The sequence below is a fragment of the Dermacentor variabilis genome, chromosome 8 (genome assembly GCF_050947875.1).
Source record: "Dermacentor variabilis isolate Ectoservices chromosome 8, ASM5094787v1, whole genome shotgun sequence".
NCBI classification, from domain to species: Eukaryota; Metazoa; Arthropoda; class Arachnida; order Ixodida; family Ixodidae; genus Dermacentor; species Dermacentor variabilis.
This window is the reverse complement of record NC_134575.1, coordinates 92,941,888-92,966,884: the sequence shown is the minus strand read 5'-3', so window position 1 is coordinate 92,966,884 and position 24,997 is coordinate 92,941,888. Positions and strand designations below refer to the sequence as shown.

Below are 24,997 nucleotides of genomic sequence, written 5' to 3'. Positions count from 1 at the left end.
CGTTCTGTCATTGCTCTCTGAGAATGAAACTTGTACTGGTCTCAATAAAGAAGGTTCTAAATAGGTATCCGTCGCACACTGAAGCAAAGAGGTTTCGTACCACGATAACTATGTCATTAGCTACCCAATACAAGAGAAATAAACAAATTTTCTGTCAGTGCTCCTTTAACAATAATGGAGGCCTCATCGTACCTAATTGGTGGAAGCTGGGCCGTGCGTTGCCAGCAACTTTCCTTCTTTCAGAGAATTTAGATTTTCCATCGACGAGTAGAACGCGCGAATATTCTCGAAATCATTGGTCAGTTATGAAGAACAGCAGATATGATAGTAATATTAAAATTAGCCGCACAGTTAAATTGCGGTAATTGCAAATCATGCTCCCTGAGCCTTTAAATAAACATCAGGTATGTTTTAGAGTTGGTCAGCTTCTCCCGAAAACGTTCTGTGGCAACCTCATTACGACAGGCGTTTAGCCTTCTATGGGCACGAGGTCAAACAAAAATGAACATAAATGCTATGCTGCACTCGCTAAGCACAAGTTCGCAACGGTTGTTCTAGCATGCTCCTTGTCGTCATAGTATACGTGCGAACGATGGAAATGACATTTTTGAACACTACCCACGACGGCATGAGATTTTGCTGCCCTGTCGCTTTCGAGAGCGTAGCTAGCGAAAAACTCCGCGTGGTGACACGTGACCTCAAATTGGATCGATGTTCGACCTGGTATTCCACCAAATCTACGAATGCACGCCTGAATTCCCTGGATCGTAAGTTACATCTTTGTCTTCCGTCTTCGCTCTCAAGATGGTGAACCGTGCACCCTTCTAGCCCATCTGTGGCTTGAAAGCATCTTTAAATGCGTACTTATTTCTCACCGGAATCACCATCAGCCCATTGTGTGATTTTAGCGGGCACATCGAAACAATCTCACAAATTCATTTTGAGTGTCCTTGTTCTAAGAAACAAAGAGCGGCCCTCTGCTCCACCCAGACAAGCTGGACAACTTTCCACCCGCTGAAGCCAAGATTTCTGGACGCTGGACTTCGCTGACTTCATTGCGAGAGATTTCAGAAATGCTGCTGCGTTAAGCAAAGGAGTCTGGAACATACGACAGATGGTCACTGCGCGACACTATGCCCTGCGTGACGCTTTATGCCTATGTCGGGGTTCACGACAGCGCTCGCACAGAAAATACTAGATAGTTTCAGTTTCACTTTCAGTTTCAGTTGATTATTCTTTAAATGCAATGCATTGGAAAAATACAATATACAGACGAGGGTCCCAAAGTCCCAAACTGCAACGGGAACCTCAGTTAATAATAACAATGTAGAGGTGTATTAAAGAAGAGCAAACTAACTCATTTCTTTCCTCATTTCCTCATTTCTTTCCTCCTTTTCTTTTCTTGTGGACATCCTGTCTTTTGTTCTCATCCTATGTCTTCTCGAAACATGGGAACCCACTGAAATGAGTACCTACGGTTCCATCGTCGACCGTTTCCTGCGTGGATTCAAGTTTAAACACCACTGAAGACACGAAGGTACACGAAAGAACTTCCTGTACAAAGCAATCTTGAACGCATACACATGAAGCTGAACGTCATTCAAAGTCTACACGTTTTTATATTCTAGACTTTGGGTTGTATGGATAACAATGTGTCCGTTCGTGCTTAATGCCAACCAGTACTAAATTTCGCTTTGCCTAAGTTTGTCATGAATGAGTATAGTATGTTAACGAAGCAATCTTGGCAAAACTTCAGGGCTGGAAATAGTCCGAATTTTCGATTAGCGGCCTCTAGTTAGTTGCTAAGACGACGCCTGCCCCTGATGACCAGCGGATATGACTGAAGTCCCAGCAGGTCACCTCCGCAATTTTTCAGACCACCACGCGCAGCCGCAGACGGCCCTTAATCTCCACAATCGTGCTGAGAAGCCGCTCGGTCCGAGTGAAGCGTCACTTCCGGCAAGTGCTAATGGCAATGAGATTTATTTTTCGTTTCGGTAGCAAAAATGTCCTCTTTCGCAAACATTTCTTGAAGCATACACTAGTATTCCACTAGTATAAATTCACACCCACCCGTATCTAGCCTGAACCTAAAAGGAAACCCACACGAGCTACTCAGAAAGAAAGCCTCCGAGTTGAAGACAATATCATCCTGGTCCGGGACCAGGACGAATTTTTATTGGGGACCAGGATGAGATTTTTTTTAACCTAAGAGGCATAGTTTGTTATAAGCTCGTTTTCCTTTGCAGCTTTGTGCTACATACAGCTGGATGTCAATTTTTTCCTTTCTTGAAGCTTCCTCAACCTTGCGCAATTCCGCAGAACTAACTTTTCAAAAACAAAAAAGAAAGTACCAAGGAACTATCTCTCTTCACAAGAATTTTTAAAACGTCTAAATAGGTAACTATCACCAACTTAAGCTTCAAGTTATTCAGAATATTAGGTTCGACACTTGACGAATTCAACTATCCAAGTAAATTACAAAATCATACTGTACCTTTTTCAAGGGCCAATGACGCTGCGAAAATAGAGATAGCACCGATACTTTGCTGGAAGGAAAAGCACAATACATAGAGCTTATATAATTAATGTTCCGCACTCAATGGCAGAATTTACGTACCAGTCGCGTTCTGAAATCATTGATACCCATGGTGAGCGGCAGGATGCCTTGCTATTTTTAATCTCTTCTTTTGAGAGAAGTATGGTTGTAGGGATTTCTTTACAGACAGCAGATGCAGGTATCATTTTAAATACTTGACACGTCACACGATTCACCATCAAAGAAAGGATGGAACGAAGGGTCGTGAAAATACGGCTACAGATACCAAGAGTGGGAGCGTTAATCTACTAATTATATTCGATGACGTCATTGCCTCAACATGTCTCAACTTTTAAAACTGCTCCTCATATACTTATTTAATCGCTGCGCACCCCTCCTGGCCAAAAATGTGACTTGTCTTGCACCACCTGCCCTGTGAACGAAAACCATGTTGTGTGTAACCCTCCTCTGGTTGTTGCAGGGTGGGAGGGGGGCGGCAGCTTGTTGCGAACCTGTCTAAACATAACACTGGGTCGTCCCCTTCTTCTACCACCACCCCACCTCCCCTTGCCCCCACAACCGAAAAAAGAAAAAAAACTGGAAAAGCTGAAAGCAAGTGCCCCTCATATTTATGCATGGCCTAGATTCAGCTTAATTTGAGGTGCAGAACAGAACCACGAACGTTCAGGCCGTGAATTCGTAGCTTGATTTTAAACAGCTACGTGCAAAATTGCTACGTAATTGAAGCGAGAAATTCTTGGACTTCACATTAAAAGCCTTCCAAATGTTTACACGAAATAAATAGCAGGGCACCTTTGCCTCAGCATCTTTGCACTTGTAAAAAAGACGTATACTTGCGACCTATATTGCTAAATAGGAATCCATCATCATAATCATCATCAGCCTGGTTACGCCCACTGCAGGGCAAAGGCCTCTCCCATACTTCTCCAACAAGCCCGGTCATGCACTAATCGTGGCCATGTAGTCCTTGCAAACTTTTTAATCTCATCCGCCCACCTAACTTTCTTCCCTTCCCTTGGAATCCAATCCGTAACTCTTAATGACCATCGGTTACCTTCCCTCCTCATAATATATCCTGCCCATGCCCATTTCTTTTTCTTGATTTCAACTAAGATGTCATTAATTCGCGTTTGTTCCAGAGCTAGAAAAAAACATTAAAACCTATCTGCTCCCTCCCATTAATTGGCACGAAATAAAGGGGACAACTATAAGGAAGCTTCCCTGCAATGATGGGAAGTTAACGACAGTAGGTAAGCAGTAATTTGCATTAAAACATATATACCACGTAAATCAGCGAAATCCACAACTACAAGACTACGGCTGTGAGCATACGTCATGCACAATATTTCGACGGGCACATAGCGACATCCCTAAATTAAGGCGTTCAAATAGAATTCTTCGTTAGTAGCGTTTAAGCTATTCTCAATAAGCAGTTTCTTAGCTAATGCCCACTACGACTTCCATTTAGGAAATCTGGTTGTTCACCCCGACCTTGTAAAAATGTTTGAGATTTTATGGTAAAAATGAGAACAGCAATTATTTCACAATAGCAAGCAACGAGAAGGCACTAAAGCAGCACAAAATAAAGCAGGTCAGGAGACTGCTATTACTTGTAATTTTTCACTACCCAGATGCCTTATTATACGTAAGTCTACAACCTATGAAAAGCAAGCACTATGACGCCTCGACATTCTGACGTCACAAAGTTTTGACATTGCCTGCGGCTTCATTAGGTGCACAAAGGTACAGCTCGTTTCGAGCTTAATATTTCCAAGTTGCGCGTTTATAACAGCCTCTCGAGCGCGCACTCTAAGCATGCCCACTAAGCTTTCTTTTTCTGTCCTCTTTTAAACGTCTGCTTATATTCACCAGTAAACCTCAGTTCCATCATTGTGTCTTTCTCCTATCCCACACGGCCGATATTTCACAAGAACCAGCATATCTTGCCCCACAGCAGCGGTGGGGCAAGATATGCTGGTTCAGAAAGAGAGACCCTGATTTGTGCCCCTACAGGCCACAAATCAGGGTGTCTCTTTCTGACTCAAATGATATGGGTTTGTTTCTTCTCTACGAGTCCTCTGTGACTATCTTCGATTGAATGATTTTTTTATGTTTCTCTGAGGCTGCACCAGATGGATTTCACCGGCCTTACCGAATGAGACCAGGCCATCATTATTCCCCTGCACCACACGAAATAAGGTTTCGACTTATTGCGCATGTCATGCTGAGTATTGAGCGGCCAAAAAAGGCACTACACATAAAAGTAGAGCTCGCATGGTAGCTGCACCTGCACTTGAAGACAGAACGCAAATAAAAGAAAACCACAAATCGCATGGCACGATGTTAATAGAAGTTGTTTCATTTTTGGTTCTTGTTCAATTGACTTTTATCTGCACGCTGGAAGATTATCCCTGCCGAGTTTAGAAACAGACATTCGAGGTCACATTATATGCAGAAGTATCTTCGTCGTACTTACCGTTAAAAAAATATAAATCACACACGCAGTGAAAGATATGGTGCTGTTGAAGCGCAGACGTATGTACTGTGGGGAAAGAATGATATACTATCGTAAACAATGACGTTATTAGGAACTCAATAACGGTCATAATGTGGGCTATTTAAATAAGGTTAAGAGAATGCATTCACTTGTGTTACAAATTTGGTTGAATTGGTTTCCGCAAAACTACTACGTCAAACTCTTACCTTTGCTTCGAGTGGTTGAGAAATTCGACTTCGCCCTACCATCTGCTAGCTGCCCGGTTAGCCCAGATGGCAGAGCGGCTGCCTTCAAAACGCGGTGGTCCAGGGCTCGAGTCGTGGACCAGGACGAATTTTTCTTCAATTGCGAGGCTTTTCTTCCGCGGAAACCGTATGTGTTTCCTTTGTAGCAGTTGCTACGATTGGATGGATGTTTAATTTTTCCTAAATAATTGCTTCTCTCTACATCGTGGGTTTTCACAAACTACGACGTCAAACTCTTGCCATATATAGCTTTCTATATATTCAATTTCTTCATTTTCTTGATGTACCGGTTGCTTGGCTGATACACCATCCTGGGTTTGTGCCATGGCATATGGAAAACATAAGCATCATCAGAACCGGCAATCATAAAAAAGAACTAGTTAGCGTTGGCCGGATAAGTACCTCCTGATTTTTGTGCAACCTCCCATTATGGATATGCGCCCCTGTATGAAAATCACCATAATCATAACCGACACGCGGGCCCGTTTCATGGATAATAACCGATTTCAGGAACGATTCATAGTATAGAAATCATTGTAGCGACCATCTGTCACCTCGTTGTCTCCGCCGAGCGGGGTCACTGCCTCCTGCTCGAGCCGAAGTGGCTGTCCGATAGGGGCGCCCCCACTGCCACTCGGCAAACCTGCTTTCACTCTTGAATAAAGCCACTCGACTCTCCATTCTCAACCTGTCAAAGCGTCTATTACTTGCCTCCGCCAACCCGAGTTCCCAACATCGTCAATATAATTACGAGGCGACGCTCTGAAAGAGCCAGTCGGTCTTGGCGCATTACAGCATATCTCACACATTCTAGCAGAATTTCTTCAGAAAGTCGACATCCATTCTTCATTTCACGACTGCTTTCGAAAGGGACTCTCTGCAACTACTAAACTTATCTCCACCTTTCACGCGCTTGCCTCAATTCTTGATAACACCGGTCACATTGATGTTATATTCCACTATTTTAATAAAGCCTCTGACCGGGTCTTTCATATCAACCTGATAAAGAAACTTAGCAAATACCACTCTCCACCGGGTCCCGCCAAATAAATATCTGCATATTGAGCATATTGCAGGAGTACCGCAAAGGAGAATGTTCGGAACTTTCTCTTTCTAGTGTCTATTGATGACTTACAAATATCCATCGATGAAGTATTAGTACTGATTTGTTTGTAGGTGGCTGCTAACTCTACAGGGTGATTAACACTGCTGATGACAAAGTATATCTCAATAATGGCCTCAGCGCAATTTCTGACTGCTACGATGCTTGGGAAATGAAACTTGGTGAGGAAGAAACTGTGTTTATGCCCATCGACAACAAGAAACACCTTCTATCCAATCCTTACACTATTAACCATGCAAAATTGCCGAGATAGGCGCTTTTAAATATCTAGCTGTCACAATGAATGACCACTTGAACTACTCACAACACGTCAACAGTACTTGCGCGTCTGCTCAGCGTAAACTAGGCCTGCTAAGGCACAGGCCTAAACACTCGCTTTCGTCCGTGAAACGATTGGTGCGTAACGCTTTGGCGAGGTCGAGATTGGAATATGTCGGTGTCGTGTGGGATTCTTTCAAGAAAAAGGGCGTTAGCAACTGGTCCGCATCAACAGACTAGCTATCTGTTTCGTATTTCATTGTTATGAACGTCATGATTGCCCACCTCACTTAATGAATAAACATAATATTGCCAGTTATGAAACTCGAAGAAAGAGACAAATGAAAAATTTATTTTCTTCTGAAAGCATGACTCACAGTTTGCTCCTGCACCTTAGCTCTAACCACTATCAGACCAACTAGGCGTCATTACTCCGACAAGCTCATTCTGAATTTCGCGCACACGAATTACTCAGTTTTACTTTTTTTTTGCCCAACAATTACTTCATGGCACACCCTGCGTGTCGATGTGTAGCATACACTTTTCTTGCGTGTGGGCCTATAAATAAATCAATGAATTGGGCCCATCCTCTCGCTGTAATAAACTTGGTAAGACTCATAGGTTTCTTATGTTCATATTTTCTTCTTTCCGCGAAAAAAGCTCTCCTTGATTATAATGCAATGTTCAAAGTCCCATGCATTGTACATGGCGCTTCTTGGCTGCACTGTCCACTGCATTTCTTTCTTTCTGCTACTTCTTTGCTTTGGAAAGCATGTAGTAGGTACCACACCATTATAAACAATAATTCACTCCTTCCTAGGACAAACTTTGGCCGGCAGTATATTGAAAATGTGTAAACGAATGTGTGGGCCACTGCTTATGGCAGGCACAATTAGTGGGATTTTACTGCAACCTCGACAGGCGTCCTAAAAGTGCTGTTTCGCGAGATAATTTCACGGTACTTTAATGTGCTCAAATCAAGATTTTTTTCCCGACTGGGATGGCCAGGTTAAGCACCTGATAGACCTTAAGACATATTCTAAGGACACGGCCAGACTATGGGATAGCTGACTGACTTTCCTCGGTTTTCTTTTTGTATTGTAGAATAAAAGGCGTATGTCAGTGATACTTTTAAGTTCTAAGAAAACGAGTAATAACGAAAAAAAGAAAGAACTTGATTGTGGCCCAATGGTGGGAGCATGTGGCCGCTGCTCTGGGGGTCAAGGTTGTTATCCTGTCACCAAACGCGCTTCATGTGTTTTCTCTTTATTTATTGAGTGAGCGGGAATCCACTCGGCGAATGAATGAATTAATCAATGAATGAAACTTTATTTAAAACGGCTCTTCTTCCGTGCCGCACGTCCGCCGCTTCAGTGCCGTGTGATTATGTAGTAGCACCCGGAGCGGGGGGTGTGGTGGCGCCCTGGGCGTGCCGTATCTGGTGCAATAGGAGCGACCACAAATCGGCTCGGTGGGGTTCAGGCGGAGTGGTCCAGCTCTCCCGAGAGAAAGGAAGTAATGGGCTCAGGGAAGAAGTGGGGGATAGCAAGGCGAGGACTGTGCACGGGGGCAGGTCCAGTACGTCTGGCGAACGTCGGGAGAGCCGCCGCACGCCGGGCATGCCGGGTGGATGCGGCGTTCTTCAATAATGTGTTGCATGACGTCATTCGCCAGTGCTAGAGTTTGAGCCTGACTAATAAGCATCATAGCGGGTGAAGGAGGGATCGGGGGCCGGAAGGGTACATGCAGATGAGCGCAGTTCGCGGAGCCTAGCGCCACCCACTCCAAGAGGACGTGAAGTGAGTGATGCTGTTGCATGTGTAGAGCAAGGGATGCCTTAATATGACAGGGACGTAGGTCGTTTGTGAAAGAAAGAAGGGTTTCCTGGCTGTCTGAGCGAATGGTAATGGTTGGTGTGGAGTGAGAGGGAATAGTAATGGTTTCCGATATGGCAAACATTGGAGATGGTACTCCGCCATGCCTACGCGTGATGCCACCTTGAGGGCCGATGACTGCAGTCTTGGATGCGGTCGGCGAGAAGGCGGCGTCAGCGTAGTTGGTGTCATAGGCTGGGTCAATTAGATGGGTCGCCCGTGCCTCTCACCTACCTGCGTTGGGTTCGGTGTGCATATTCAGGGGTATCGGTCGGACTTCGATTCTAGGGATAGTTATCCATGGTGGAGGGTCGATCGAAAGAGGTGGCAGTAGTGAAGTGTCATGTCCCAACATTCGCAGGATGTCGCGTCCCTGGGACGACGTGCTCAGACGGATATGCTGAGATTCTCGGTGGGCTTGGACCTTCGCATCCAAGCAGTTCTGCAGGGTAGTGCGTTCAACATCGATGCTACGGGCTTACGTCGGTATACCCATCTAATTGTCGTGACATCTTCACAAAGAAGCCTCGACTCGTTTGGTCTGGGTGCGTGTGAGTGCAACGTATGGTGTTATGAACGGCCTGCGGGAGCTGGCGAACTAGAGGAGAAGCTACCGTCGAAACCTGCCCGGCCTGCTGCGATGAATCGCTTTGGAAAAACAACAATACGCCAAGTGAACAGCCCATAGGTGCCACCATGTGTGCTGCGACGACTCGCTTTGTAAGGACCAGAATGCGCTGCGCCCCCAACCGAACGACGGCAGGATGTCTACACGCAGTCGGCGGACGAAGTATTGTTTGGGGAGTCGTCGTCGCCTTCACGGATTGATTGGAGCGGGGGCACTCCTGGAAGTTTTCTGGCGCCGTCTCACGGGTCTTAGAAGTCGTCAGTCAATGGACCGACATGGCGGCCACTGTCTGCGTAGTCAACACTGGGATCAAGAGGTGCCTGCTGTGGCGTTCCTTGATTGATAGGGGAGCACATGGATGGCTGGGCGTCCGGACCCAAGTAGCGTACATGCCTAGCGCTGAGGAAGCCGCAGACGCAGCGAATCATGCGTTCTCCGGGTTTGGTGGCTGCTAGGTTGTCAATGATGGCTTGGTGCAAGACATTGTCGAAGGCACGTTGGATATCCACGCCTACAATTGTCCGGAGTTTTGCCGAGCTAGGGTGATCATAGACATCTGTGGTAATTTGCAGGACCACGTCTTGGGCGCATACGTGCCTGCGGAAGCCGATGAGTGTGTCTGGGAGATGACCGTGGCTCTCAAGGTGCAATTCTAGTCTCGTCAGGGCCATCTTTTCCATCAATTTTCCCATGCACGTGGTGAGGGATATTGGTAGAAGTATTTAGGTGTGTTGGAAGGTTTGCCAGGTTTGTGTAGGAGCTGACTAAAGCTTCTTTCCATGACTCTGCAATGTTCCCCGTTTCCCATGCATGGTTAATGAGATGTAGCAGGTGCTTGTGGTGGTTTTCAGGTAAATCGCAGTGCATGGCATATGTTATCTGATCCGGACCCGGAGTTATATTGTGTCGGAGCTGCGCGAGTGCTGACCGCAGTACCTGGAGCCCAAATACGGAGTCAATCGCTTATGGCTTGGTTGGTGATTGTGGAAAGGGTGAAAGTGGTGGTGGGTTCAACTCCGGATAAAATATCTCCGCAGTTCTTAGATAATTTCTTCTGTGGAGCGCCCGGTCTGTATTTCATATCGTTGGAGCGCGTAGCGAGGTTTTGCTTGCCCAATGAGAGTGCGAAAGGTGTGCCATACTCTAGGTGTGTGAAGCTGGCCATTGTCTTCACATGTTTGCCACCATCGTTGAGATCCCAGTTGGCCAGCATATTCCTGGCTCTCTTGAGTTATGGTGTGTATACGTCGGTGTAGCGTCCTATTATTATTTGCACGACACCACCAGGTCACCAGTCTTCGGCCTTGTTCCCAGAGGGCTGAGAGATGATTGTCAACCTGGGGTTGATATTCTCTGGCGGCAATGCGGGACGCACGTTGGGACACTACCTGCAGCACATTTTTTGTCCATTCTGTGGGGTTAGTGTTCTCATAATTCTCATCCAGTTTGAGTCGTCGACGCGCCTTGTTCCAGTCAACGAGACATGTGGTTTTGTGGCGGGGTGTCCGACTTGGCCTGTGTGTACGCAAGAGAAACCGGATCTCAATATTAGAGTGATCGCTCCGCGATTTTCTTGGGTGTTGTCCCATTGAATGTTGTTGCGGCTGATTGACCAAGTGAGATCAGGGTTTGTGTCCTTCTCACTTGAGTTCCCCAATCTGGTGGGAGTGGTAACGTCGGTTAGGAGAGAGACCTTGTAGTTTGACATGAAGGTGTCCAACTAGCGGCCGAGCGCCGATCTTTTGTCATATCCCCAATAAGGGTGTCGACAGCATTAGGATTAGGACAGTATGGTGAGGTATTAAGCATTGTTGGAAGGGGTTGTAGCTTGCTAACGGCCAGATATTTTGGCTTGGCGGCCAATAACAGTTTAGAATATCTACACTGTGACAATGAACGTCTATCCTTGCGCTGACGTGCTCAGTAGTTGGTGTATTCATATGGGTAGTGTCGATTTTGATTGTGGGCAAGGAGCTCTTGACGTAAGCCGCCGTCACTGTAGGAATAAAGGGTCTGACGTGCCCCGTTGTTCGCATAGGGGCAACAAAATGTTGAAACCCAGCGAGGGGAAAGGCACCGTGAGTCTCCTGCAACACAAGAATATCCGGTTCTGTTTTCATGAAAGCATATGTTGCAGGAGATGTTGTTTCTTGCGCCGGAAATCACGACAGTTCCATTGCCATATCGTAAGAGATGGGGATGGTGGTGTTGGGATGGGGTGGGTTGGGGTATCCATTTTGCGATTCAGAAGGGTTATGGGGGATGGAGCGTTTGTGTGGGTGCATGGTGTGCTCTATATGTTGGAGGCGGGTGGAAATTTGCGCAAATTGCTTTGATAAGGTGGTTAGAGCGGCTAGAATGGCACATTGTATCTGTTCAGCAATTATAGTTGCGATAGTAAATTCGATCGCCTGTTGCACGATGCGACGAATACGTGCATCTAACTCCTCTTACACAAGGTCTGAGCTCAATGGGAAGGGCTGCAGAGAAGTGGCAGATTCTGGGAGAGTTGTACCACTACCTTTACAGGCGTATACTGCGTCTGTCGCTGGTTAGGTAAAACAGGCCAGTTAGGGTCGTCAGCAGCAGCCTCAGATTTAGGTAGTTGTTGCCACGAAGGACGGCGCGCATCGTGTTGATAACATTGCGATTTAGCTCTCTGACTCTGTCTGAAGTCCACCTTCTGCTTATGGGCGGGCTTCGGTTTCTGTTTGGACTGATTTTGACTGGACTTGCGGGTGTGACTTCAGCTCCGGTTGTGGTTGCGGCTACGGCTACGGCTACAGTCGACGTCGAGGGCCGAATACCTATCGCTCCTTGGCAAGCCGGAGTCTTCTCGAGTAGTCGGTCGTGAGAGACGGTGGGCTGCATGACGACGACTGCATGACGAAGATGCAACGATGACGAGGAAATGTCTCAGATGGAATGACTGCGATAGAATGGCGAGGCCCCTATGACAGCGACGGCATGACGTCAATGACATGAGGAGAACGGAATGGCGATGATGGCCTGACTGCCTCGGTATTGTCAGTGTTGCAGGAACGGCAAAGATTCACAGCACAACGCAAGCCCTGAAAATAACTGTTTTTTGGTTGAACTAGTGCCCAACAAAACAAATAACGCTCAGGAGAATGATATTATCGAGCACTCGTGGATCGTCGAAATTTGATCTGCGGATCAGACGCGTCGGATCTTTATCCGTGTGTCATTAGAACTTCTAGTGTAATTGCTGGTATTTGCATAAGTTGTAGAATGTACACCCCTGTTCTCATCGCGCATGAAATCTGAATAGTCAAGGTAGGGTGACAACGTAAACAACATATAGAACCAGCGATAATATTCCAGCTAATCCTATTGAACGAAACCCTTGTTTAATGTTTTCAAAAAAATAGGACTCTCACTAAACTGACGCAGGACTGATACAATCCTTTCCGTATACGTGTTCTCAGTGCATCTTCTGCCCCGCTTTCAAATACAGATCGTGTTTTTAATCGTCTACGCAACTGCACTGACACATTTAACGTGCTATAGACGGGGAGTAATAGGGTGAGTAGCCGTCAACTTTTTAACGAGCGTTTTTGTTTGAAAAGGTGACCACCATTGGTTAACTAACTGTTCCTTCGATGAACTTTCAGGTCCAGGATGTCGTACCACTTTATCTCTGCGTGCTAAAGTGACCACGCTCAAAGAAGCTGCGGCACTCAGGAGCATTTCAAGTACTCAATAAAACCATGGTTATTAGGAATAATATGTCCAAACTGTACAGTATTTTGTGAGGTACGGTGTTGCAGAGGGTCTTAGATTCATTTTGCTAGCGTAGCGTTCCATAACGACCACGCAAAGCACGGAACACAAGCGACTGTACGCTCTACTACTGTCAACATGCGGCTGCTACGGCCACTATTCCAACGTCCAAAGTTGTGCTGAGTGGCGGCAAGTGAAATTCGCTGAGCAGCAACCGCGATTCTAGCACTTTTTCCACGCTTCATAAGCCACATACCATCCAATCAGTAAGGCGCGCTCAAGATGTGCGAAATATGTACGAAATAAATGTTCTCAAATGTGGCCTACGTCTGTGTTATGTGAAGATAAGGACGGAATTGACGTTGAAAAAGCCCTGTATGACAATATGTTTATTGGTATAAGGAGACAGAGGGCAGCTAAGCAGGCTGAGCCCGTCTGGCAATCCCTCACTGTGCAGTGGAGAAAATAGGCTAAAATGTAACTATAAAGAGTGGGAAAAAAATATTTCAGACTACGCACACATACACACGCCGAAACGTTCCTCGTCAAGTCGGTCCCAGGTAGTTATATAAGCTGATGGATCTTAAGAAACACAGCAGCGCTTTGGTGGCTTTTCACATCGCAACCCCAGGATCTCTTATTCAATAAGCTACCGGTTATCTAATTTCTCTCAGGTTGCCATAAATTCGAACCTTCAATCGTGATTAGCTGGGATGCTACCCAGCAGGTGAAACCCGTTATCATGTGAGATGGTATGGTATAGCAAAACTGTATTCTGGTCCTTCGGAATGTGCGCCAGCACGTAGCGCGCCGCGCCCATGTCGGTACAGAAAGGCCGAGCCTCTCTGCTGCGTCGCGGGCCCAATGGACAGACCATAGCTGTGCTTAAACGTCGGGGCTGCTTAGGGCAGCCTCCCATTTGAACGACGCGACGCCGTCGCCGTAGCGTAACGCGGGGCATCACCAGAGCATGTGCTCGAAAGTTAGCTACGTCTGAGCATAGCTCGCGAATTTTGGTAGATTGTATCTCTGGATGGATTCTTTGTAACACTGCGGGGTTAGGGTATGCCCCAACCTGGAGTAACCTCAGTATTAAAGTCTGCGGTCTGCCTAGTTTCCTATGTGGTGCGGGATATCGTCTCCGTCCCATGTAACAATCTTTGGTATGTTCGTTATATGAGGAGGGAGAGTCCCGAATTTCCATAACCTCAGCGCCGCGCCAACCGGTAGCTACGAGGTCGACGACACCTCGCGCCGGTCTAAGGGCCACTAAGGGCCACTAAGGGCCACTAAGGGCCACAGGTCTGACGCAATTTTTTAGATGTACAGAAAATGGGCCATGTGAACAAGCACGCGAATGAAGTGCGAGAAGAGTGCATACATGGTTCTAGTGCGAAGCCTACAACATAAGAAAATTGTATGCCTCAAAGAGCGCAGTGTGCAGTATGTGTTATATATGTGACAACATCTCGGACGTTTCATCACATTTCAGTTTTTCCATTTTTTTTTCCAAATGTTAACCAAGTCAAAGCAAGCGGTGCGGGATACCTCTGTTTTAAAACACATCGTTTCACTCACCTCAAACATCGACGTCACACCTAGGCCGTAGAGCACAGGTACAAAGACGTGCGTAGCCAACGGGAAAAGAAATAGCGGCAATATCGACGTCCAAACCAGGTGCCAGCCATACACGTAAAAGTGGGCAGGTAAGGCGACAAGCCCCGTTGACGAGATGATTGATGCCACAGTTGAAGCTGCCAGAGGAAGCATCATAATTGTCCGGCTTCCGAGAAAAACTTCCACCACTGCGGACGTAGGACCAGCGTATCGCTCATGTTTCCGTAAGGAGAACCAAAGACCCAGAGAAAAGTTTGCCAGGACCATGGCTCCGAACAGGACATATTCCAGGACGTCCATCATGGATTATCTTTTTCTGCGCGGGAGAATTCAAGCCGCTTGAAATGCTACCGCTTCAATCGCTGTTTGCAACGAATAAGAATTCCACCTTGTTTTCAGTTCACATTGCACAGATTTGGAATCGCCAAATCTGTGCCACATGCGAACGCCTCGCATGTTCGCATGTGCGCCCTCAAACCTTATCGCTTATATTGGCTTAAACAGCTAATATGGAATTGCGCTTTGTTGGCTAAAATTAACACGAAGTATTTAGTAAAACTTGAAGCAGAGCAAGCATGACGATGACAACAATCGAAAACACAAACACGAGAAGCTCTGTATTGCCAACTGGCAATTTTATTGAAAGATCAACCAGCTTCTATACCATGTCAAAAAAAAACTATCACCAGAAGGTTGAAAGCATGCGTACTGCCTACAAGTAGACGTGCTTAAGAGGAAGCTTTAGCTCAGGCCCAGCTCTGACGCGGCCTATTCAAATTCATATTTTAATCAAGCTTGTTGCATTTTTAGAGAAAGTTAATTTTTGGTGACTGTTGGAAGCGGAATTTCGATTTAGGGCCTGAATTTTGTTTAAAAGATTTTCAAATATTCGACCGTTTGAAAAAAATAGAAGCACGAAGTTTACAAATTCATAGCTCTGCATCAAGAACAGATAGCGATGTTCTGTAGACGGTATCAATGAGATCATTCAAATCGTACACATTCGATTTGTCATTTTGCATCTTACGTGAATTTGTTACGTTGGGTACAAGGGTTCTGCAAAAGCTGTATTGCCATAGTACTATATTTTTTTATATTCATATGTAACATATCAATTTTGTCTGCTTTAGATGTACTATTAAATGCAATTCACAGACTCTTATTACTCTTTTTCGTTGTTGAGTTACGGAGTTGTAAACTTGATAGTTTCGTTTTTTGAAAATTTTCGATTTTGCCAGTATTTAATAAAAGAAATCACGACCTAACTCAAAAATTCGAAACCAAAAGTCACTCGATATAAAGTTTTTGTTTTAAACACGACGAACGTCGTGAAATTTGGTGCTGTGGTTGCCGAGAAAAATGAATTCTCCTTTTACGTGTATTTAGATAGGAGCACTCGAGCTAAAGCTTCCTCTTAACTCGAAATTTATCTTAAGTTTTGTAAGGCTAAGTGACGCTGTGATAATGCGTTTATCTCACGCTTTGGTAATGTAGTAAGCGTCTACAATTTCTCTTAGTTTTCCCTCTTTCCGTGAATCAGAAACCTGGTGTCATTGTACATTGGGGTACATCAGAATTTGTTGCAATGCGTAGTTTAATGGCTACCGTGCCTGTTTTTGACATCGTATTTGTGCTTCCTAGCTCTATCATTAAAACATTGCCCGGTTTGTCCGATGTACATTTGTCCGCAATCTATAGTTATATCGCAAACGACATCAGAGCTGGACTTGGTTATTTTTTTGTAATTTGTGGTACAGTCCTGGCATCTACAGTTTTTCATAGCATTGCGTAATTTCGAACATTTACAGGGAGAGGAAAACACTTAGTTTATTTCGTGTCCGTTGGCCACCTTATTTAGATTATGTGATTAATTGTGATCCTCTAGTATTACGTGAAAAGGTATCTTTGCTTCTTCCTGCTTTCCGATTTTTTTTCCTGGGTGCTTTTTTAGGACTGTTTTACACACGGCTGCGATGACAGATGTTCAGTACGCAGCTGTTTTAAAGCGTTCTGTTTGCTGTAGCAGACTATTTTTAATTTGGTGCTCACAGTATTTGTTCATTGTAGTTTGAACAAAGGAGATGCCTATTCTCTTTTTCACGAGTTGTGAATGAGCACTGTCGTAGGGAAGCATGCCTTTCTTAGACCTAGGTTTTTAAGCCCAGCAAACATGGTGAAATAAAGCAAATCAAATATTAATAACCACGAAGTGAATGCTAGTTTAACTTGGTAGTTCAAAGGTGAACTTCAATCCCCCACTGTGCCTATTAAAATTCGAAGAATATTTTTCACCTCGTCGTCAAAGCAATAACAAGGTCGCAGCTTTACAAGAACCAGCTAATCGTCTACGTAGCGATAAATGCGCGTAACTGGGCTGTCAACTAGATCAGTGCAAGTGCGTTTGTGAATGCTAGATAAAAAACATATCGCAAAACAAGCCTGCGATGAATGAAGCAATAGAAATACCGGTGCGTTAGATATAAAAATTTCTGTCATCCTTGATGGCTGTTGACTGAAGATAAAATTATAAGAGCGTTACGAAATTGTCAACGTTTATGTCAACGGAGTTTTGAAATTCTTGTTCACCTGTTTCATTCATTATTTATGTTAAAGCAACCACCACACCACACAAAGAATTGAATTAAACTGATCTTCCAGATCGACAGCAAACCCATTGACGCAATCAAAATTTGTAACATAAGTTCGCCTTAGTTCACGCATATATTCTTCGAACTTCTCACTCGCTAGGAGTCATTGACCGGCAGATTCTTTAGATGGCCTTGCAAAACGTCCGACATGCAACTGCCAGAAAGTCTTTTCGGTTACAATACAACGGCTGGTTGGGATCAAGTGTTTTGCACGTAAAGAACACTTGCAGAAACCAAGAGGCTGCCTTGCTAGTGAGTGTCATTAACGGATCAAGATTAAGTTTTGTAAGTTGCTTGAGAACAGCTCTTGCTTTGTTCAGATCTAGATGGATCGCTTTGAAATTCTTCGCAATAGCTCAGGTGGCTTTTTCTTTCACGAGGAATTCTGGTACCACAATGAACCCTCCTACCTTGTCGGACTGCAGGACATTCATGCTGTTGTGCTTCATCCAGGGCACAACTTGTTTAAACGGTAGTTTAGGTGCCTTCCTATGTCGCAAGTATTCTATAACGCAGTCAACGCTTTCTCTCCTAGCGTAGTCCAGTTCATGTTCATCAGCCTTGTCTGCCATTTCTCTGGCAATGGCCCGAAACTCATGAGCCATGTTTCTAAAGCAGGCAAATATCAAAAATAAGTAGAGAAATTGTAGAAGCTTACTACATTACCAAAGCAGGAGAAGAATGCGTTAGCACAGCAGCACCCAGCCTAACAAAACTTATGATAATTTTTCTAAATACGCACCTCTATTGGTAGGCAGTACGCATGCCTTTGAACCATTCGGTTATTGTTGGTCGTTTTTGAATTGTTATAAATGCTGCTTATCTGCCAATAAAACTTTCAGTTGGGAGTGCAGCGGTCGCCCTGTCCTACGTCTTTTCGATTGTTGCCCTCGTCTTGTTCGCGATGCTCCATGATTCCCTTAAGACGATCCAACTCACCCAAATCAAGTAGTTGCTAATACAGATTTCTTAAGCTTTCAAATTCCTTTGTAGAGTGCAGATCAAATCAAGAAACATAATACGAAAGGTCTCTGCACTCAGATATAACACCCTTGCTTGACCGAATCAAAACTCAAGATACAACGTGAGCCGTCAGTCACTCATCATAAGACACAGGCGCGCACATTCGGTTTACCCGCAGGATGCGATGATGCTTGCCCTACTGAGATAATCGAGCTCGTTTCGTTTGATTTACTTTGCTTGCTTTCTAATCAAAGGAAGCAAATGCAAAAGTATCGCAGTAGGGCGAGCATCCTCGTACCTCCCACCCACTTCGGTAAAACGCGCGCATGTTTTCGTTAATTAGCACATCTGGCCTGTTTATACCGTGCACATCTAGCAGAATATACCATGACAGTGATATCTATTTTCCCGTTAGTACAGTGTAATGATTGGAAGGAGCGTGCGGAAAAATCTGTCATTTGGACAGCTTGAGAAAGCCGAAGCATCCCGCATTAGCGATTACTGCAACAAAAACTGCAATCCTCTTATAAATTTTGAGAAATTATACAGAAAAGTTACGGAAATATAAGAAAAGAAATTTATTTACAAAAATGCAAACTTACATCACCTTACAGAAATACATAAAATATAAGCATATATTCCTGCGTACAAAATTCCAATCTTGTACAGAGATTGCATTCCAAAAAAAGCCCAATGTGTACATAATTTGCAAATATTTTTTCTGCTAGACGCATAGCAAGAACGAACAAAGCAAACATACTGCTCTTGTCCGAAAAAAGCAGCACACCAAAAAACAATTTTTTTGTTAAGAAAATCTAGGAGAAAAAAAGATCAAGGAAATTCGTCTAGCTTTGATCTGAAGTAACTACAAATAGCTTTAAAGGTAGTCTTCTACAGCTGAATCGCTTCGCTGTGTAATCTATTTCGGAATCTTCGTAGGTAATTACGAAGCGTCTGTTGTCCATATGTTGTTCTTACTGTTGGTATTTTCCAGCAATCCTTTTTTCGTATAGCATACATAATAGTATTGTTTTCTGACTTGGCAAGTTTCTTAAGAAAACTCGATCCAGTGTTTAACCCTTGTTTATAAGCTCTACACAGTCGATAATCCTACACTGTTGCGATTGGCATCACTCTATATTTTACCACAAATTAAAGTATATGAAAGTAACTAGGGACATTTTCAACCACACGTAGGAACTTCTTTTGCAAGACATGAATATTGTGAAGATTTTCTTGAGTGTTAGTCGCCCAACTAAGTGACAATAATTAAGCTGTGATTGAAACAAGGCGTTAAAATCATCACAAGAACTTTTTGTCGCAGTACATGGCGATTACGATAAACAATACCAATTACCCGGGACTGTTTTACTGCTAAACAATCGACGTCTGTGTCCCAGGATAAGGTTTCTTGAAATACGACGCCCAATAGCGTACTTGGTACGCTTGGTAGGCCATGAACATAGTACCGTTGGTTTATTGTTGACAACGTTTTTATTTTAGTGCGAAATATCATAGCCTTCGTTTTTTTTGTATTTAGTCAAACTATATTGGCATATCGATTCGTCTAAGTTTTGCAAGGTTTGATTGGCTTCACCATATAATTCATAAACTGAATTTCCTATTAAGAAGATGCGGGTGTCATCAGCGTAAATTATATATTTTACCGCAGAGTTTATAATATTATGTCACTAAGGTAAAGGCTGAATAGAAAGGGGCCCCATACGCTACCTTGTGGCACACCACAAGATACCGCAAGCAGACTAGCGACATCTTGATTTGTGTTCACTGTCGTGATATGGTTCTGTAGACAGGATTCAAAGAGGTGTGCAGCTTTTTCTCAGTAGCGCTAGCGCAAAAGTTTCTCAGTTAAAAGAGAACGGTTTATATGGCCAAACGCTTTGGTAAAGTCTACAAAATTTTACAAGACCAATTTTCCCTCGTCAACAGCGGTTAAGAATAATTCTTTCTGAGCAAGTACCGCAAGCTCAGTGCTGAGACCCTTACGGCAATCAAATTGGAACGTAGTTATAAGATCACGTTTTTGTTCGAATGTAAAAAGCCAATAAAAATTACTTTCTCTAGAATTATCCAAAATGCAGGAAGAATTAATATCGGGCGATAATTACCGACGTCATTTTAGTGCCTTGTTTGTGCAACACTGTTACACGAGTTGCTTGCATTTGACGAGGGAAAAGAGCCTGGTTAGGACAGAGGTTAAATATATAAGAGGCACAAGAGGCTAAACGACGAGCAACATACTTAATAGGTTTTACTTGGAATCCATCGATGTCTTTTGCGTTACTTCTATTACGGTTATTAATTAGACCATGTACTACAATTTCATTTACGGGTTTACAAAAATTGTGCTTGCAACATAGGCAATGTTATTTCAGGTATTTTTCACGACAGGCATGTTAACGACACTAGTAAAGTGCTTATTAAAGGCGTCTGCAACCAATGTACCTTAATGCAAGCAATGTACCTTAATGTTCCCGACCATTTCTTTCAGCTTAGTAACTGTATCAGGAGTCGCGTTATTCTTTAGGACGGAGTTAGGTTGCTTCCGCATAAACTCAGAACATCCAACTGCAGCACCGAAGAAATTTGCAGGGTAGACACGCCTTGATCTTTTTGTATCCTTATCCAAATCATTGCGACACGTTTTAAATTGAAGAAAAAGCTCAGCATCTTTAGTTTCAATAAATTCGTTATACAGGTTATTCTCCTCGATCATAAAAGGCGGTTTGAGCTTATTCAGAGTTTCCGATTTTTTTTCCTTTCTTTAACGCGAATAACAGCAGAGCTCGCTGTATATATTGTTTTAGAACACGAAGAAATATTTCCTAGATTTTGTTAGCGTCGCCGCATTGAAACACTTCTCGAGAAATCTATTCCATTTGTTCCCGAAATTTGGACACATTTTCTCGTGTAATATTCTGTATGGTGTGAGTTAATTTGGGCCTCTTACTACGTACACGCACCTCACAACAAAGGAATAAAGGTAGGTGGTTACTGAGATCGTAAGCGAATAGAGCAACTTTGCGATCACATAATTTATAATTGTAAAAAAGCGACAATTAGAGATGAAGAATGGTGAGTGATTCTAGTGGGTAGATTAATTACATTCACAAGGCCATTCGCCGTAGGCACAATATCAAGCTTAAACATTGATAAATAGTTCTTGATCGTATTAATAATAATGTCTCCACCCAAAATAAGATCAAAAAAGTTTTCTTTGCAAACTCCGTAATTACTTCTAGACAGTTAAAGGAAGAGGAGACAGTGCCATAGGGCGGACGATTGCAGACTGTTGTTCCCACAGTTTCAAATTTGATTGACAATATTTCGAATTCGCGTGTACTTACGGAGAGTTCGGGCAATGGTTCACGAGTAAGTCGTACCTTAATCAAGATGCATACCCCACCGCCGCGTGCATGGGAACAATTTAGACAGAAGGGATTATGGGATGGAAGACCGAAAACATCTGCATCGTAAGTAGACCATGTTTCTGATAATAAAAAAATATTGCATCGAATGAAAGCAGTAGTTGTTCAAAAAACGAAGATTTTTTTTGTTTAGAACATACCGGCTGTTCAGGTGAAAACAATTAAATGGTTTTAGGAACACCATTTCCTGCATACCGCTCACATACTTTGGGTAATACGTAGGTTTCGCAGTTTGCGTCTGACATACAGTCCTCGACAAATGCCGCGTGTCTTGGCCAAACTTGCCTAGTTCACCCACGGTCAGAATCGTCGCCCTCTGGGCACAAGAACACGGCCGTTATTGGGCCACATATATGTGTACTTTGCCCTTTTAGCCCAGGTTTTTGGTTTCATGCAATAAGACACCTGTCGTTTTCGTCATATTTTCGTTTATGAAGGCATCGTGATTCATATCACGTAGTTTTTTCCTGCTTTGCAATCAGCGGTCCCTATAAGTCTGTTTGGCAAAACGATAGATAATACCTGGGATTTTTTCTTTCTTTGGCGGCAGACGGTTAACCGCGAGCACGTAATTAGCTGTTAGCTCAGGAAGCTTAAGCTGCGCGGCTAGCACATTTAGCTTATCAACCAGGTTTTCTTTTTTCGTGTGCCTGATGCCGTGGAACTCAAAATTAAGGCGGCGGCTCCTCCATTCAAGGGCGTCAATTTCGGCTTGAATCCGACCGACCTCGTTCTTGTTTTCCTCGAGTTTTTCTGTTCGGGGCTTTATATCCTTCTTTTTCTTCTTAATTTCTGTCCGTGCGTTGTCGCAGTTTATCGTAGTGCTCCGACCAGAATTGCAAAGCGTCCTCAATGCTTTCAACTACATCCTTCAGCGGCAACAATTGATCAAGCTTAGAACCTATATTCTTTAACATAATGCGAATGCTTTGTAGGTCAGAATCATCACTTGAGCTCTCTGGCTGCACTTGCGTTTTCCGTAGCCGGCAAGTCGTGCAGGCGCCAAACTAGACGGTACGCCTCCCCCTTAGGCTTTAGGGTTGTGTCAGAAATTCCTGAAAAATTTCTACTTTGAAAAGAAAGAGTACAGTTACTACAAAGAATAAAGGAATCCGACTCAGTAAGCCGTGCCTCGGAAGTCCAACTTAACACATTCGCAGTCATGTTCACTATTTTGCAGCAGCAGCATCAAGTACAGAGCAAGATAACAAGGGAAATGAAGGTTTCAGAAAAACTAGCCAGCGAAAAAGCAGATACTGATTTGGGCGACGTTCCCTCGATGCTGCCGCGGCCGCCATTGTGACGAATAGCAAAATGAAGCGAAAGCATAAAGCCATAAATGCAAAGGACGTCATGGCGATCCAACTAAGCAGCCGCAGAAAGATGAGCACAAATATACAGCCAGTATAAGGTTAATTTGTATATAGGTTGCATCTCAGTATATGCTGTTACACAGTCAGTACCATATAATGGACGACACCTCGTGACCTTACATACTTTATCATAGCGAAGTGGATCAATTGCCCTTCGCTACTTCAAACACAAGAAATTACAATATTTACCTTTTGGAGCCAACCTCTGCAAGGTTTTCTGATGGGGAATTTACAGCTGAGTTGTGATATGTAGGAACTTCCAAATACGCATCCAGAAAAGTTCGTTCAGCTTTCATCATGAGTGCACGTCCTAGGGTAATACTCGTGCTAAAGCAAGTAGACGTTACGTGCGGGTCTGATGAGAAGGACAACTTGATACAGGACTGACCGCGGTAGTGCACTGGCGTTGCACTGCTGAGCACGAGCTCGTGGGTACGAAACCGAACACTGCGGCCGCGTTCCGCTGTGGGCGTAATACAGAAACGCTCGTGTACCATGAATAGGGTGCACATTAAAGAACCGCAGGTGATCAAAAATTCTCCGTACTCCCCCAATACGGCGCGCCTCACAATAAGATAGTGGTTTTCCAGCGAAACTGTATACCTCGACGCCCCAATGTATTTGTCATGTCCGTGGGCAAAAAAACTCCACCAATCACAGCGGGAGGCGTCCGCCGCTGGCTTTTTTCCAGCGCTACGAGATGGACGTCCCGTCTGCGGCAGTGCCGGCAGTGCGGGGGTAAGAAAAAAAGAACCAGAAAGCTTGCTTTCGCGCCGCGCGTTCGCCGCAAGCATTTTCCGGTAAACAAGCTGCATTTCCGGGAAGCAGCACTGAAGCATGCTAAGCATAGAGGGACCCCAATATATATATACTGTTATATATAAAAGAACAACCCGCCTAGCAAATTATTTCATTTCTTTTGTGATAGCGCTATGGAAAGGCCACACATAGCTAGGGATCTCGAATAGCACTAGGAACACGATGAGCGGCGACGGGAACTGCAGCGTCAATATGCACAACGGCGTCGTGCTCAAGCGAAATAGGACACAGTTCAAGGCTACGTCATATGCGCCTATCGCATCAGGTGATACCAGAACCACAGCTTCGCTAGTCAACCACCTTCATAGCGTAGATTGTGGCCGATTTTTTTCTACCTAAACTTCGCAAGAGAGTTATAATTCATAAAAGATGAAAAGTAAAACTGTTTGATGTCATAGTACACAGTTTGTTAGAATGATGGATCGGTAGAGTGAATTTCTGAGCGAAATGAAAGGCCTACAGTCCACACTGCATTTCAAATGCAACTCCGACTACCTTCGATAATCACTCTTCGTAAGCATAAAGTTGTCTTCCTCTATTACGCACACGTGCGATATGCAGGAGTACCAAAGATTCCAAACACAAAAACGCATACATACCTGTGCCAAATAAAACTAGTTCGTTGCGTATGTCCTGGGTATTGTGGCGCACTCTATCATGGAAGCCACCTGGCTTCGTATCCTCACGAAATGTATAGTTTCATACGTACACTTGCTAACCTTCCTCTCTTCGCCTTTGTTGTCTCCTCGTCCGCCTTGATACGGCACTACTGTCAAGAGATACACTTTACTCAAGTAGAGGAACTTATTTCCAGGAAAAGGGAGTAACATAGGTGTACAGGCACGAGTCGAAGCGTGAATTTTCGAAAGAGTTGTTCATCGTTTAAAGGTTGTCGAAGTGACCTCACACATTGGGCCACGGGTAGAAAGAAAAGCTGACCCAGTAGTTGCAGCTGCGACACAATTATGCCCCGGAGCCGTGCAGAAGGCTTATATTTCGAGGCCAGAATAAATTTTGTTCTTATTTCCAAAGTCGGTAGGACATGCATGATCTTCATTTTTTTAACTTAATAATTTTATTCAGCCGCGTGTTATTTCCAGTAGAGCAAAATAAATACAATAATGTTTATTGCAAACTTAAAATACATTAAACTGCAGTCCAACAAGGGAAGCCTCCGGCGGGAGTCAATGTTACGACAA

General features: G+C 44.1%; 1 protein-coding gene across 6 annotated transcripts in view; it reads right to left on the bottom strand.

Moving 5' to 3' along the window:
• LOC142591182 (sodium-coupled monocarboxylate transporter 1-like) overlaps positions 1-24,997 on the bottom strand; it is a 133,127-nt gene that overhangs the window by 87,423 nt on the left and 20,707 nt on the right. For all 6 annotated transcript variants that reach the window (XR_012830378.1, XR_012830379.1, XM_075703549.1 and 3 more), the window contains exons 2-4: positions 14,508-14,862; positions 5,037-5,102; positions 2,498-2,549 (exon numbers count right to left, since the gene is read on the bottom strand). Coding sequence is in view for 4 of the 6 variants with exons in the window: in XM_075703549.1 (XP_075559664.1) it covers positions 2,498-2,549; positions 5,037-5,102; positions 14,508-14,849 (460 nt within the window). In the remaining 2 variants the exon portion in view is untranslated. The remainder of the gene's footprint in view (positions 1-2,497; positions 2,550-5,036; positions 5,103-14,507; positions 14,863-24,997) is intronic.